This window comes from Euwallacea fornicatus, chromosome 22 (genome assembly GCF_040115645.1).
Source record: "Euwallacea fornicatus isolate EFF26 chromosome 22, ASM4011564v1, whole genome shotgun sequence".
Classification (NCBI taxonomy): Eukaryota; Metazoa; Arthropoda; class Insecta; order Coleoptera; family Curculionidae; genus Euwallacea; species Euwallacea fornicatus.
Genome location: NC_089562.1, coordinates 1,092,369 through 1,107,618, shown reverse-complemented (window position 1 = coordinate 1,107,618; position 15,250 = coordinate 1,092,369). Strand labels below are relative to the sequence as shown.

Below are 15,250 nucleotides of genomic sequence, written 5' to 3'. Positions count from 1 at the left end.
GCTCATTGGTCCTGTAGATGCCCAAGAACAATGGTCCAAGTGGAAAGTAAAATTATTATGAACAATTCACCAAGACATACGACTCCGAAGAAAAAGAAAAGAAGAGATATTGATATTAAGCAATATGTAAATTTTAACAATGCGAAAATATCAAAGACGAAAACACCACAGATCTGTTGGAATCAGTTCGTATTTAAGTAAAAAAATTGAGAAGTGTTTTTTAAATATTCTTAGAAACCCAAATGAATTCTTGCCTCGACTCTGGTTTCATCCATATAGGTTCGCCTCCTCAAGAAATCTGATAAATCCCAGAGAAGGACTGCGTGACCTGTAAAACGTTCCATTTTTTTGTTAATAAATGATTGCCTGGATACTGTTGAGTGACCTGGAGCCTAGATGAACTTAGTATTCCAAGGAGTAATGAAACAAACATCAAGTAGTAACCGAATAAACTTTGCTACAGTTCAATAAACTAATAAAACATCCAGTGATATTGACTAGTATTACCTACCGTTGAATCGAATTTATATTCGTCGTTGGATTCTGATTTATTGTTAAGAGATAAATACCAATAAGTTTAATTGCCCCATTTATCCAAGATATCTTTAATTAGTCTATGAAAAACTACTGTCGATACCTGATGTTGATATGCGACGATTTAAGCCAACTTATTTTCGAAACAAAAGTTTATGGTTTTTAAATTACAGAATTTTAAAGTTAATATTTGAAAATAATTTGTTTTATGACAGTAATTGGGCAAAATCTCGTGCTTGAGGGCTTTTAGAAGGAACGAATCGCAATTCGCCTACCTTTTTATTATACGTAATTTTCTCTATAAGATAGAATACATTTAATAGAATGTATTTCTTTGTCAATCTATATGAAATTTAGTACTAATGTGTGGACTAAATATGTATATTCCCAACAAAATACTCCGTGTAGATGCTTTCATGGACCTCCTTTTTTTGGAATATTGGGAGTTTTTAGTTTTAATTAGTTATACTTTTGTTGCATAAAGCATAAAATGGAACATAAATTTTCCAGAAGAAAGCTTTGAAGAGGGCGAAAAAAATTACTCCCCAAATTGAAGTTTTGCTCACTTACTGTAATTACAAAAGAAATAAGAAAAAAACTTCAAATATTTCGTTTTGTCGCCCTGTTATTCGAAACCAATGCCTTTCAGACTAAGACAACTTGGGGTAAATCGTCGAATATAAATCACAAATATCATTGATGGAGCCTTGTACAGACATTTAGACACACCCTATATATACTGTGAGATGTGAAGTTAAACCAGTCAAAAATTACAGAAAATTTTAATTTCTTTCCCTTCATCGGCCTATAACTCGTCCATTTATTATTATGGAAGAATCATCTTAAGGTAATTTGAAGTTATGCATAGCGTTTTCCGCCAATGAAATTGGGTGAAGTCATAGAAACATGTTTTTACTTGTTAAGCATGTGTAAAATTCTGGGTAATACTTTTTATTTACGCAATACAATGCCACACACAACTTCAAAGATACAGTCTAATTTCAGGTGTCAAGCAGCCTTACGACGCCGAAGTTTAGAGCTGACATCGAAGCTAAATCCAACGTCGAGTTTATAAATTCCATTTAAGCGTTGAAATGTGGAATTAGCGTTTAAGCAAAAGTTCAGTAAATATGAACTAACTAAACTAATAACTTATGCGTGATTTTTTTCCTAAAAAGCCCTATGCACACCAACAAAATACATAACTATAATTGCATATTAGAAAGGTTTTCTCAGAGTAACAAAGCCTAGATAACTATTTCCTGCAAATTCCTATCTTCAATACTCATATACATGCCTTCTTCCTGATAGGTGGAATCGTGTTTAGCCAGCACTCGAAGCAATGGCCTAAGTTTTAAGTACCACTGTTCCTTGGGGATCCTGTGCCTAAAAACACGAAATAATTTGAGGCTTTATCTTTGAAAAAAATGGGAATATATAGAGCCATATAGAGCTTACTTACCGTAGCAACAGGTAAAGCGCAGAGCGTGAAGCGACAAAAAAGATAGTGTATAAAAGCATGTGACCCACGACAGTGTTGGGGAGCATAAATAAAATGTGCTCCGTATGTTTGACATTTTTAATGCAACATTGAGACTACCTACTATTTCTATTATATAAATGTACAATATTCACTTATTAAAGTATAATAAAAAACGGTGAGGCCTTTGGTTTTGGAAAGTCAGAAATGCAATTTTTGAGATGGATATATGAGACTCACTAAATTTGCTTTTTTGTCTGACTCTCTCCAACTGAGGTCACCATAATGTAAAAAACCGTAGTGCAAATAGATGAAACGTGAATGGACAACATAGTCGCCGATCTATGTTCGTTTATGGCACAGTTTAGCGGCTCTCTTGCTGTACTTAGAGTTCTGATTAAAAATGTATCTTTGACTCAATAAATAAATTAAAAACTATAAAAATCTCGTAGAGGAGGCAGGAAAGGCGAACCAGACGTGGACGAAAATTTGAGTATTTACATGTTGTACAAATAAAGACGGATAAAATAAGTTTGTAACTGAATTGCTATAAACTGGCCAAAATCAATGCAATTCACAAAGCATTTGTTATTTTGTTCTACACATTTTACCTCTGAGGTCTACAATAATTATTTATCTATCCATTTTACAGCATAAAACTATACAAAATACTGAGTTTTGTTTGTTAAACGAGATTGAATTATTACATTAAAAATTTTTTCTACAACTTATAGGCAATGCCCATGAGCGTAACCAGGAGATTCTTTAAAGGGAAACCCTTATAAAACTAACGTAATAAAAGATAAAATAACACACATATGCTAAAATTTAACAAGAGGAACAATTGACCTTTAAGTGTCACTGATTCCACCATAATACAAATATTATTTGACCTTTGAAAAGGCCCTGTTTGATGTATATCTGGTTGTAGATATACTCTCATATTAACGGAATATACGAAAGCACATCCCGAATTTAAGAGTTAACAGTTTCTTAACTATCCTTCTAGGTTCAATAAACAATTCTACATGTACTTGCTGATTCCGCAATATACGAGTTTCCACATTACTTCTCAAATTGTTATTTATACAATTTATTTTTAAAACTTAAAGTTACTTGTCAATATAACTTTACATAGTAGCTCTAGTAGCTTGGGTAGTTCTCGGAGAAATGCAATTTGAAAAAGAGCCACCAGAGAGAGCTACATGACAAATCTATTCCACATGAGGAAGTTATTTATTTTTATTAATTTAATGTACACAATAATGAACTAGGGAGCAGGAGTTCCTATTACTTTCTAGCTACGCTCATGGCGACATCATCATCGCTAATATAAACTATCAATATCTCCGATGTAGAGGGCAGACGTTTTGGGCTTGTGCGATTTTGTTCAAGAACTTTACGACTACTTAGGAGCATCTTAAATTTTTTTTTTTTTCAAATTCGCATTTAGTATGAGCAATAAAAAGAGAAGGCATGTCTTTCTATCGCACGCAAAAGTGACCTTTCAGCTAATACCACCTATTAAAGCCTATTTTCCACACAAATTTGACATCAAATTTGACTCGATCTATGCAAAAAGAATACTTATTCGGAAACACCGGAACTCTCAGCTATTTTTTATATATTGACCAATTTCGACGCCCTTAAACGACAAATAATTGGTATTTTTTCGAGCCTTTTTGAGTTTCATAACGGTCAAGTATTCTTCTTTACATATACTTCTAGGTATCCTGAATTTTATGTATAAATCCCTATCAGCTCCAGCAATTCTAAAACCCTTAAAAATAAACTAATTCGCTGGTTTTCAACCTGAAATCAATACGAAGAGATATACCGGTAAGCGAATGTAAGCAGTGTACCACTTCAATAACAAAAGCACAACTCCAAAACCTCATTTCCTTCAATCCAAAGCGGCTTAAATGGTGGCGTCGACGAGTCGGTCCTCAATGGACATGTACATGCCCTCCTCCTCGTAGGTAGAGTCGTGTTTCGCCAGAATACGCAGAAGAGGCCTCAGCTTAAGCCACCACTGTTCTTTAGGTATGCGCTGGCTGCAATAACACCGGGTTTTCTCAGCTGACTTGTCACACCATTATCCCCATGCATCGACATTTTTGTTTCGAGACAAGCTTATCTTTTATACCCATGAATTGAAATAGTGGTAATGTGCATTTATGGTGTATTGAAGCCGATTTTATTCATGGAAATTTCCCAGTAATATGAAATATGGCAACAAACGCCGTCGCAAATGTTTAGATGTTTCACATCCTAAAAAGTTAAGATTGGCAACACCGCTCAATAAAATGCACGACAGATACATTATAAAAGACAGCAACCCAGCATGCATTTCTGGCGGTATTCCACATGTCGTTGCCAAATCTCCCAGAACTTATTTCCTAACTTTCCATCAATATCTACAATTTTTTGCTCATTCACGGCATTTTCGCGTTGTTTTCAGGCCTGATAATATTTTGAATATTTTTTGATATGTGTTAATGGCATTTCCCAAATTTTATTTAGCATTATCAGCATTTCCACAATTCTTATCGCGCTTATATTGAAGTGTCGAGGGCATTTTCGCCAATTTTTTTCAACGCATAAAGAAGAAAGTGTGAAAGGCTTTTTTGCGATTTTCTTAGGATTGACAACATGTTCGGAATTTTTTAATTAAGGGGAAAGATTGAGAGCACGATTGGTAGCGCACAACTTGGGAAAGGGTTGACAACATGTATTATTAGTAGCACAACCCCTTCTTCAGAAACCTCAGGCTACAATGCTCGAACAACATCAGAAATTTACAAATATAAACTAAATTAAGTGACAAAATTCAGATTTTCATTTACAAACTTCAAAATTAGTACACGAATGGGCTAGACTAACCAAAGGGACAGTGAAGATCCTCAAATACGACAAATACTTCAATAGGAAAGGATTTTAAATGATAAAACAGTGACTTTAATTAAAAAAGTAATTAAAAACAAGATAGATAATGAAAGAAAATAACGAATAGAAGACTTTTAAAACTTAAGACAGTGTCAGGAAGAGATTCTTGAAGGTGGGAAAATTTGGTAGATGCTATGAAAAACAAGTATACTTTCGTAGAATGCCAAAAAAACATTGAAACAGCGAAAATGCATAAGAAATTAACAAGGAGTAGAGAGAAGATTTAATAAAATTAATTGCATAAACTCCCTAAAAAATGTCGCATAATTTCCATAAATAAGTCAACCCGAATGCATCGTGATATTTAGTCTATGATCAATGATTTTGTGTTCAATGTTAAATATGGAGGGTGGCAAAAACAGGCTTCAAAGCAACTGTCTAACTATAGTTAGGAACCAAAACCAGAAAAACACAATTTATATCACCAAAACTCAAAGTCACTTACTCGAAGTTGGTTTGTTCTTTCAATGTCTGCAAACTGGTGCACTTATACTGTCGCTTGACTATACCCAGCAAGCATGCGGTGTTGGGATCAGTGCAATTGATCTTGCCGTCATGATCAGTATTATTTTTCAACTGGCACACCATCCAGTCTACTGCTTTGGCAGCCATTTTGGTGCCCAAGTTGCGATCGAAGGGAGTGGGTGAACCACCTTGTTGCATGTGACCTAATACGTTTAAGTTAGACCAAGGCCTTCAATTTAGTCCAACAAACCTAAAACGTTCATCCTGGCACTAAAAAGACCCTTGCCCTCCTCAGAATAGAGCCTATAAATAAATTCGGTGTTGTAATTCTCGGATGCCTTTTCATTGCGAAGAATAAGCCCACGTTGGACTCCTTCGGACATCTTTGTGGCCATATGATAGACGTCTTGTTGCAGATCTTTGATTGTGAATTTTTCCTCGTAGATGTAGGCCGCATCAGCTCCGCCTGCTAACCCAGACAACGTAGCCAAATATCTGTTGAAATTCCCAGAACCAATAAATAATGAAACATAGGCGGCACTATAAAACTTACCCGCAATATCCGCCCATGGTTTCGATCACGAAGACCCTCCTCTTGGTGCCTTGAGCGGATTGCCTGATGCGATCACAGATTTCAGTAATTTCATTTAGAGCCGTATCACAACCTAAAGAGAACTCGGTGCCAGGCACGTTATTAGAGATGGTACTCGGGATGACCATAATAGGGATGCGGAAGGCGTGATGCTCGTCTCGGTTCTCGCTCAGCTGCAGCGCCGCTTGGAAGCCCTTGAAAACCCACGTCTTGGATCCCAACAAAAATTGAATTTTTGATAAATACCTCAAAACCTCCGATGATCAACAGGGCTTGAATTCTATATTCCTCTAGCCTTGAGGCGATTAACCCCATGCGATGTCCGGGAAGGGTACGCTTGGTTCCCAAATAGGCACCCCCGACGCCAACCCAACCAGTCACATCAGACCAACCTTTTAATTTCAATATGAGTCTTTACCAGATACATACATATATGTATAAGGTGAATTGCAACTTACTCATATGCTTAATATTTCCTGCAATTAGACCTTCGATACCGTCGTGGATCCCCAGCACAGTATCACCCCTGTAGATACAGTTACGCACGAACGAGCGCACAGCTGCATTCATGCCACAGCAAGGAGCCCCAATATGCATAACGGCCATGTTGTAGCCCTCCTAAAAGAGCGCCCGGTGGTATGAAATTAGCAGAAAAGTCGAGAAAAATTACCGAGTATAAGCTGATAGAGTGAAGGGAAATTAACGCATATTTCCCAAGTTTTTTTTAAATTTACATTGCAAATTCTACAGATTTAACCATGCCACGACAGCTACTCCATCCACAATGAGTGTATGTATAACAATTCAAGATACTAAAAGGTGCTTGTGAGTACTATAGAACAATCTTCAACCCCACAATTATCCTCGTGACTCTATTGTAAACTACTTGATCTCAAATTTCAATATTTCAAAAGTAAGCCCACATAAGACATTTTGTTATTTTCTCCAAATTTAGGTATTCCCCCAAAAACTAAAATTTCAGTTGCTTTCTTTTCAAAATATTTAAATTTCAAAAGACCATTGTATTTAACTAGAATACCAATTAGTGGAAGAGGTAGATAAGGCGTAAAAAGCAGAACATAGTGAAAAGTTTCGTGTAAAACATACGAGCACGTATACTACCTAGTAAAAGCAGTGACAGATGCGGGTTTTAAAAGTATACTCACCGAGCCCCACAGGGAATCTAGCTAAAAATAACGAAAAATCAAGAAAATCGGTTAGTAGGTTACAAATGCACTTTGAATATCGTATATTGCATGCGGAGCAATCAGTTATTTTGATCATATATTGGCACTGTAAAATCAAATCGTACAGGCAACTCAAAAAATATAATTATGCATTTGGTCCGTGCTGAAAAGCCTTAAGATGACCTCAATCGACCTTAAAAATTATGACTAAATACCTTCTGAAGAGTATGTTTCTCATCCTTAGTGGAAGCCAAAAACAAATACAATTAATTGTTAGTGATTTAGATTCAGAAATGTTGGATTATGAACATTTATGATTGTTAAGATGAAAAATCGTTTCCAAACATTTTACAAAACATAGAAATTGGTTTGACAGTTTCCGAGATTTTAAATAGAAAAATCTGAATAAAATATTATATATATGTTCCATGCATTTGAGGCGGATTCTTTATAAGTTCTGAATGGGTAACAAGGGTTTTTATTCAAGTCCTTAGCGAAGAGCTAATGCTATTCCCAATTAGTTTTAACAGAGAATTGTGAGCACTTCTACCGCCCCAATAATCCCCAATTTTATGTGAGATTATATTCTTAAACAGAATAAAAAGAAAAATGATCAACAATGTATAGAACATATTATTAACTAACAACTTCTCTTCTCGTCAAATTGGTGAATACTCTTAATATATTTTGAGTTTAGGTTTCTCGAAATCTGTTAGATACATGTGCTTATAGCATAAGGAACATCATTATATTACTTGATACTAAAAAGTATAGGATCGATGATAATAACCGGAGTCTCCGTAGAATGGCAAAATTAATTTCAGGTTCCAAAGAGCTCTATTAAACTTAAAGCATAAATTTCTCACTAAAGAAATTTGCCCTTTAGCAACTATCGCTAGAAGTGCACATTAAGTATTGAGACTTTTCCGACATTCTGATCATGTTTATATTTAACTCTGTTTCTAAAATAAATGTGCACACTTACTTTGCCACGTCCCTGGTCATCGAAAGCGTTCTTGGGGGGCTTGAGGCGTGTCAGCAGCTTGTAAGTCTCCAAATTTCTCATAAAAGATTTTCCCCTGAGCTGCACAGCTTTGTCCCACTCCTTATCCGCCATTGCCTGCAAATGAAAGCAATAAAATTCTACTCTGTATGTACTGTCTAGACACGAAATTTACCTGTGCTACAGCCTTGGTCTGCTTAACACACTCCATTAAAGGCAACCTAACGGCTTGATTACCGTCCAGAGAAATCACAATCGGATCTGCATGCTCGTCAGCTTCCATCAATGCCATAACGGCCTCGGCTCCCATCCTTGAGCCCTGAATGTTTAAATGTGAGTAAAAATAAGGGGAGATTTAATAAAGCAGTTATACCAAAACCCGATCGAATGCAGAGGGGTTTCCACCTCTTTGAACATGTCCCAAGACGGTTACTCTTGTGTCCTGATGCAAATTGTCCACGACTACTTTTTTTATATCTTCAGCAGTTATTGGTTTTCCATTTCGGGCTATGGCGCCTTCGGCCACTATGATAATGTTCAGACGTTGGCCTACATTTCGCTCCTATTAGGGAGAAATTTAGTTGAAAATAAGTAAAAAAAAATTTGATAAGACGGCATTTACGCATCAAGCTATATAATTGTCAAAGAAATTTTTTTTTGTCCCATATGAATGTATACTAATTTTTGTTATCTCCCAGTACAGATACTATGTAATTGGCGTGACCTAGTAATTCAATCAATGTAAGCACATCGTTGAATTGCAGTATAATTAGCTGCATCATTTTACATAAATAATTATTACTTAAACTACACTCATTTCATTGAGTAAGGAGTAGTTCAATTACAGTTTTTGAGTAACCGCGATAGCTTTACTTATGAATTTATTAATATAACGGAATTTTTAGTAATTTTGAGAAAAATTAATATTATTTACAATATCTAACTCAACAAAACACATATTAAACACGCTACTTTTGCATAAACCACATCAGTCTAAGAAGTTTTTCGTTTACTACGTGCCTTTATGGTTGTTGAGCATGGCCACCGCTTTATGAAAATTGTGCTACTTTCTATTACAAGTTGTTTTCTAAGTACCTGCATCAATTTTTTACAAAGTTTGTCGGGCCAATCGATTGCCGCAGGATCTTCCGGAATAAAAACGTAGTCAGCCTCACTTGTTAGAGCGGCGACCAGTGCTAAATAACTGCAACGAGCAATACAAAACATACACAAACTAGACACAATACAATCCTCACTGTGGTAATATTAGTTAAAACGAAAAAATACAACTCCAAAATAAATTATTCTTCAGGTTAGTCCCTATAGAATCAAACCTAAAACAATAACAACCTGTTCAAGTTTGTCACACAGCTTCTGTTGCCAATCCTCTGGTGGAGGATTTTCAGGAACAAAAACATAGTCTGCCTCAGAGGTTAATGCTGCTACAATAGCTAAATACCTGTTCAATAAAATTAAATTCTATCCCTACTGAAAAATCTAGAAGGGAAATTAATCTGAAAGTGTCTTACCCACAGTGCCTGCCCATGACCTCCATAATAAATGTTCGCTGATGTGAATATGCAGTAGAGACAATTGCATCAGTGGCTTCAATAATTCTGAATATAAAAAAAAAATGAACATTTTTGGAAGAAAAGTTATCATTAGCGCACCTGTGCAAAGCACTATCAGTTCCAATAGTCATGTCAGTGCCGCAAAAATCATTGTCAATAGATCCCACCAGGCCGGCGATATAAAGATGATTGTATTTATTTTTTTGCTCTTCAGTGATTTGACCTGTTTTAAGAAGTTCATCCAGCAAACCAACCCATTCCTGCTTAAACAAGTCCGCGCCAGTTAGCGAACCATCACCTCCTATTACTACCAAGTTGGTTATGCCCCTTGATATGAGATTGTAGGCAGCTTTTAGGCGTCCTGGACGCTCCCTGATTAGAGAATACACTTGAATAGCTACATTGTAAAAATATTAATTTAACATGCAGTGCTGTAAATGAAATTTTATGCCCAAAAAAGTTATCTGCAATTAAAACCTTTTGGTGACCAAAGGTCCACAGGTGACAACACGCCAAGAAACGTGTATTTATTAAAATTAAAGTTGTTAAGAATATGAGTACAAAGTCCTATATTGAGAACTTATATTATAATTTAAAATATTAATACACTACATACAATTTGATATGTTGTAGTCCTAGACAAAGCTTAATATGTCAATTGGATTAGCCCAATGACATGTTAGGTTCTGTCAACACTGCAAGTTCACTAATTGTCAACTTTATGACCTCTTTTGTAAAATTGCACAACATTTTATGTCCAAACTGCCCCATCATTTCATCTGAGAAAACATGACAAAAATCACCCAACAATGTTTTGTAACTTTACCTAAAATCCTGGCATCTGGCAGATCCAATAATAGTGCCTCCTTTGTGAATAATAGAGCTGACTGCTGCCCAGTTTGCCTCAATTATGTATTCGCCACCATCCACCATTCCTGCAAATAGCCCCAGCATGATAAATAAGTTTATCTTTATAACAAAAAGACAAACCTTGATAACCCTCCTTTATAAAATACACTTTGCATCCTAAATAGATTCCCATGCGTACTACTGCCCTTACAGCAGCATTCATGCCCTAAAACAATGGTTCTTTAACTTATTTTTACTTAACTTATATCTTCAAAAGGGGATGGATTGGTGAATATGTCACATGTTAGTCAAGGAGCTTTACCTGGGAATCTCCCCCACTGGTGAACACAGCAATTCCCTTCCCCTTGTGTGCTCCCCGTTCAATGAATTTGGCTCCCGGTTTTTCGGTCATGTTGCCTGAAAACTTACGTGAATTTTGTCAGTGCTGACAAAGCTAAATTAACAAGATTTTCGCATCAAATTTGAAAATTGCCAAAGGTAGGCCTCACCTGTTTATTTTGCAGTCGGTCGACGTCCACGCACTATTTTGTATATAGCCGGCTACACGAAAAACCTCTCTTATCTTTTGATTTGTCTGTCGTAAAGTATGACTGAGAGTTTTTAAATTTAATCTATCTCTTGCCGAAATATTTAGAGAACTGTTATTGTAAAATTGAAAATTTTGGATCTGAAGGTGACCTCTGTGTTGAGTTTTTATTGGCCGGAATAAGGGGGAACAGCGGATCCGCCCCTGAATAATCTGACCCAGATGATCATTTTACGATGTAGTAACGACGTACGCCACTCACTATCACAATTAGTTGGAATAAGACGGAAGATATTATTACCTTTCATACACACAGCTGAGCGTTTAGGTTTGTGGGAACAAGCAAATTACACGATGGGATATGACATAATTTATCTTCCGTTCATTGTAAGGAGTTTGATACTAAATATAAAAGAGATAAAACTTTTGTATGCTTTTCTTTTCAAGAACCCGGAATTTTGGTTCAAAATAACAAAAATTTTCGAAAGGAGAGTTTTCGGAACGTGTTTAAAGTTAAAGTTAGTTCCGTCATTCCAAATAAAGCAAGCATTTCTTTGACTAAACCTCTCTTCTTGCAAGTATTTTGATGTTTTCAAGTCAATATAAATGCAACAAGAAGAGCTTATTTGTAGAAAAAGGTACATTTTAATAGTTATTAATGAAACGTGACTATTTACACGTTGAACGTAGGAACTCTTCGTGCACGTGAAATTCATATATGCATGCAAGTGGAATTTCGATACGGAATGGAACCAAGTGAGAAGCAAGATAATCACCGCTCATTTTTCCTATCCTTGTCTATCTTTAGCCTAAATGAAAAAAGATTAAAAACACTAATTTAATTTGATACCAGGGAAAAGATAAACTGCACGATAACTTAATATGAAATGATCAATCTCACGTGAACATTGCATAAATAAGGATTTGTTGTGTACCTTATCATAGATTTACCAGCATAGATCTAAGACCCTATCAAATTTACCACAGAAACCTATACGTAGTAGTTTAGTAAAAATTTACTCATAAAGTGACTTTTTTTTCAAGTACTATATATATAGTGTGAGCCAGACTTAGCTTCTGTCAAATCTATTGTCTGAGAAAGTGAGGTTACGAAAAGCTGTTGATGTTGTTTAAATGGTGTAGTGGAGAGTTTTATATAAATAATACTGTTTTTATTATATATCGGATCTCAAAATTTAACAAAAACTATGGACAATTATTACTTCTTACATTCAACAATATAACGTAGCTTAAATGCACTTAAAAAATTATTTTTAAATACAAAAACTGTAATACTCTAGCTCTTCATCATAAATAATAAATGCAATAATATTAATATATATCAACAAAAACATTGCAACATAGTATTTACAAACAACACGACAAATGCCCAATAAAATGCCAAACCATCTTCATCAAATTCACATGATGATGTATGGGTTAGGAGACAGTCACGAACCAAATCCAGATACAGTTCAATTAGTTGAAAACATTGTCCAGAGCCAGCTTAAGACCATTGTGATCGAGGCCCTTAAATATGGGGATGGGAAAGTGCTGCGGGGTAGGGACTTAGTTTTTTTGTTACGCCATAATAAGTATAAAATGCAGAGATTTGTTCGGTAAGTTATTTATTAAGACAATTTTGTTTACAATAGCTAGAAACACTTAAGTATTTTTGCAGTTACATTCTGCATAAGGAGTTGAGCCAAAAATTAAAGTGCTCAAACACAGTACCTAAGGTTGATCCTGATGAGCGACCAAAAAACAAACTAATAAAGTTCATTGAGAGCATTGATGAAACTGGAGAATTCATGGACATGTCTGAGGTTGATGAAACTAAAGTGGAACGCATGCTGAGAGCTGATCGCATCTCTAGAAATCTTAATGAAGAGAAATATCTAGAGTTTCAAAAGTCCAGGTTGCCCCTTAACAATTTTTGTATCAAAATATTTACTGTGGAAGTATTGCAGATGCGCATCATTCAAAAGTTGTCCCAGATCATTTGAGAACGTAAGGCAGTGGATAGATCCGAAAAAAGAGATAATATTTGAGGATGACTCTATGGAAGTGTTGTGTTATTTAGCCTTTCAGACTGTTGCTGAGCTTGTAGATTATGCTTTGCTCGTCAGAGAAGACGCCCAGTCAGGTAGCAGGAAGTGGTCATAAAAAACCTGAAGAGAGGTGCCTTTGAAATTTGAACGCCTACTTGAGATGTCTTTTAATGATCACTGTTTATTATAAATTGGGATAAAAAGAAACGTTTGAACTACATCACTTTTAGGGAGCGATCCTTTGGCACATTTGCCTAGTTCTGGCTCTTATTACACTGCTGCAATGTTTAAGGCTCCTCATGGCTTGGAGAGGGGGCGTGTTGATTGTGCCAGGGTATATTCAATATTATTAGTAAATTTCTTGATAAGACAAATTTTTTTTAATACAGATTCGCACTAACCAGGCTCCTATAAGCGTGAGCGAAATTAAGGAGGTCATGAGAAGGGTTTATAGTCCGCAAGCGGGAAAATTGAATTTCGGGGGTAAAGTCCCCGATACCCACTATTTATTGGCTTTGTAATTTTAAGATGTACATAATAAATGAGTATTGTAGGAATTCGTTTCATTGATGCAGTGGCCTACTTTGTGCCTCCCCTATAGCTAAAAGTTTCCATAAAAGAATGAAAGCCAGATTAATTTTGCTAATGGGGTATTGGCATATCCTATTATGATCTATTCAGCGGTATCATGGTAGGGAAATCTTGATTTTCCGGAGAGTCATAGGCGGGTTATTCGTATGCGCTTTTTCCTGACCTACTTTAACATTCATAAAGCTAAGTTAGAGGGGAAAATATGGGCATCTACGCCATTGCCATTTAACTTAAAATTAGCCACATTATAATCTACATGAAGTTAGCGGATTTTTGCACAAAACATAGCCAAGCCCTTTAATATTCTCATATTGCTCTGGGAAGGACGCTATGTTTATAAACACCGCATTAAACATTATTTAAAACTATCAAGGCACGTGATCTATTTAGGACTCCTTTCAATGGTGTTATAATGAATTTGGCGAATCAGAGTTTGAAGAAAATGCGTTGGAAATTAAAATATTGAAAAGGTTTTACTTGCGAATAGAAATACTGCGTTCCTGAAAAAATCGAGAAAAAATTCGTGTTAGGTGTAGTGTGGTGTGCTAAGTAACAACATCGGGAATTCTTATAAAACGTTTCTTGAGTCACCTAAGGCATAGATAAGATACAGAATTAAAAATTTAAATCAGTCCTGGTGGTTTAAATGTTGCTAAACTTAAAGTTTAGTTGAGGGTTTTCATCAGGGAAAATCATGAGTCCCAGATTTTAGATCTCTGAGGAAAAATAATTGTAAACCAAACTAACCTTAACGGTTTGTCAGTTATCAGGACAAAATGGTGGATAATAAACATTTAAGTCAGTATTATTTTTTTCAAATTTTTATATTCGTAATGCGGGGAGAATCATTCGCAAAATCTTATGGATTATTTAAGAAATTTTCGCACATAGTTTTAACTACTAGGTCGCCATATAATTATCCACTGTAAAACAGTTTTTCTTTGACACAACTTATTTAGTCTACTGCCAAAAAACCCTTTAAATAAATCAACTAAATATACATGTAAAAGAGCTTATAAACCTCTGTTTTATGACAGTGCCAGTGTCCGCTGGGGTTTAAGGCGATTTGCATTTTGTTGCATTTGAATATGCAAAATTGTAGGAATCGAAACGGTCGAGTGAGGCCATTGTCCCGGAAGTTTTTCCTTCACATATGCACCTTGTTCTTGACTTTAGGGAAGGACTTGAAATTTTAAAGAAACTGAATGATCTATTTATTTATTTAATTTTGACCTAAAATTTGAAATTTATAGTGAGTATATCAATCATAATCTAAATTATGAGCAAAATTTCAATTGGAAACGTAAGAACCAATTTTGCCTGACAATGCAAACTCATTTGTTATGGATTAATAGAGCTTCGATGGGCCTCTTTTGTGCATATTGAGGGCAATTTCAAATTTTTAATACGAAAATGGGACATTTACGAGGACAC

At 35.5% G+C, this 15,250-nt stretch overlaps 2 protein-coding genes across 11 annotated transcripts; one reads left to right on the top strand and one right to left on the bottom strand.

Annotated features, from left to right (window-relative positions):
* Positions 1–434: 434 nt before the first annotated feature.
* Positions 435–11,340, bottom strand: Pfk (ATP-dependent 6-phosphofructokinase). 10 transcript variants are annotated; one of them, XM_066295148.1, is made up of 18 exons: positions 11,137–11,340; positions 10,950–11,081; positions 10,769–10,853; positions 10,605–10,713; positions 9,878–10,150; positions 9,737–9,823; positions 9,303–9,411; positions 8,581–8,769; positions 8,383–8,526; positions 8,190–8,324; positions 7,420–7,443; positions 7,184–7,204; positions 6,476–6,635; positions 6,264–6,409; positions 5,979–6,211; positions 5,676–5,920; positions 5,406–5,628; positions 435–1,920 (listed from the first exon to the last, which is right to left on the bottom strand). In XM_066295148.1, the coding sequence occupies exons 2-18, from the start codon at positions 11,037–11,039 to the stop codon at positions 1,782–1,784; spliced, it is 2,412 nt and encodes an 803-aa protein (XP_066151245.1). In that variant the 5' UTR covers positions 11,040–11,081; positions 11,137–11,340; the 3' UTR covers positions 435–1,781. The 10 variants fall into 10 exon arrangements, with proteins under 10 accessions (XP_066151245.1, XP_066151244.1, XP_066151243.1 ...); XM_066295147.1 differs by having other exon boundaries at positions 10,950–11,051; XM_066295146.1 differs by lacking the exon at positions 9,303–9,411 and adding an exon at positions 9,558–9,666 and having other exon boundaries at positions 10,950–11,044.
* Positions 11,341–12,058: 718 nt separating this feature from the next.
* Spt3 (Transcription initiation protein Spt3) lies at positions 12,059–13,782 on the top strand. The gene is made up of 5 exons (XM_066295167.1): positions 12,059–12,793; positions 12,856–13,092; positions 13,145–13,320; positions 13,456–13,559; positions 13,615–13,782. Exons 1-5 carry the CDS (start codon positions 12,561–12,563, stop codon positions 13,744–13,746), a joined length of 882 nt encoding a protein of 293 aa, XP_066151264.1. The 5' UTR covers positions 12,059–12,560; the 3' UTR covers positions 13,747–13,782.
* The last annotated feature ends 1,468 nt before the right edge of the window (positions 13,783–15,250 follow it).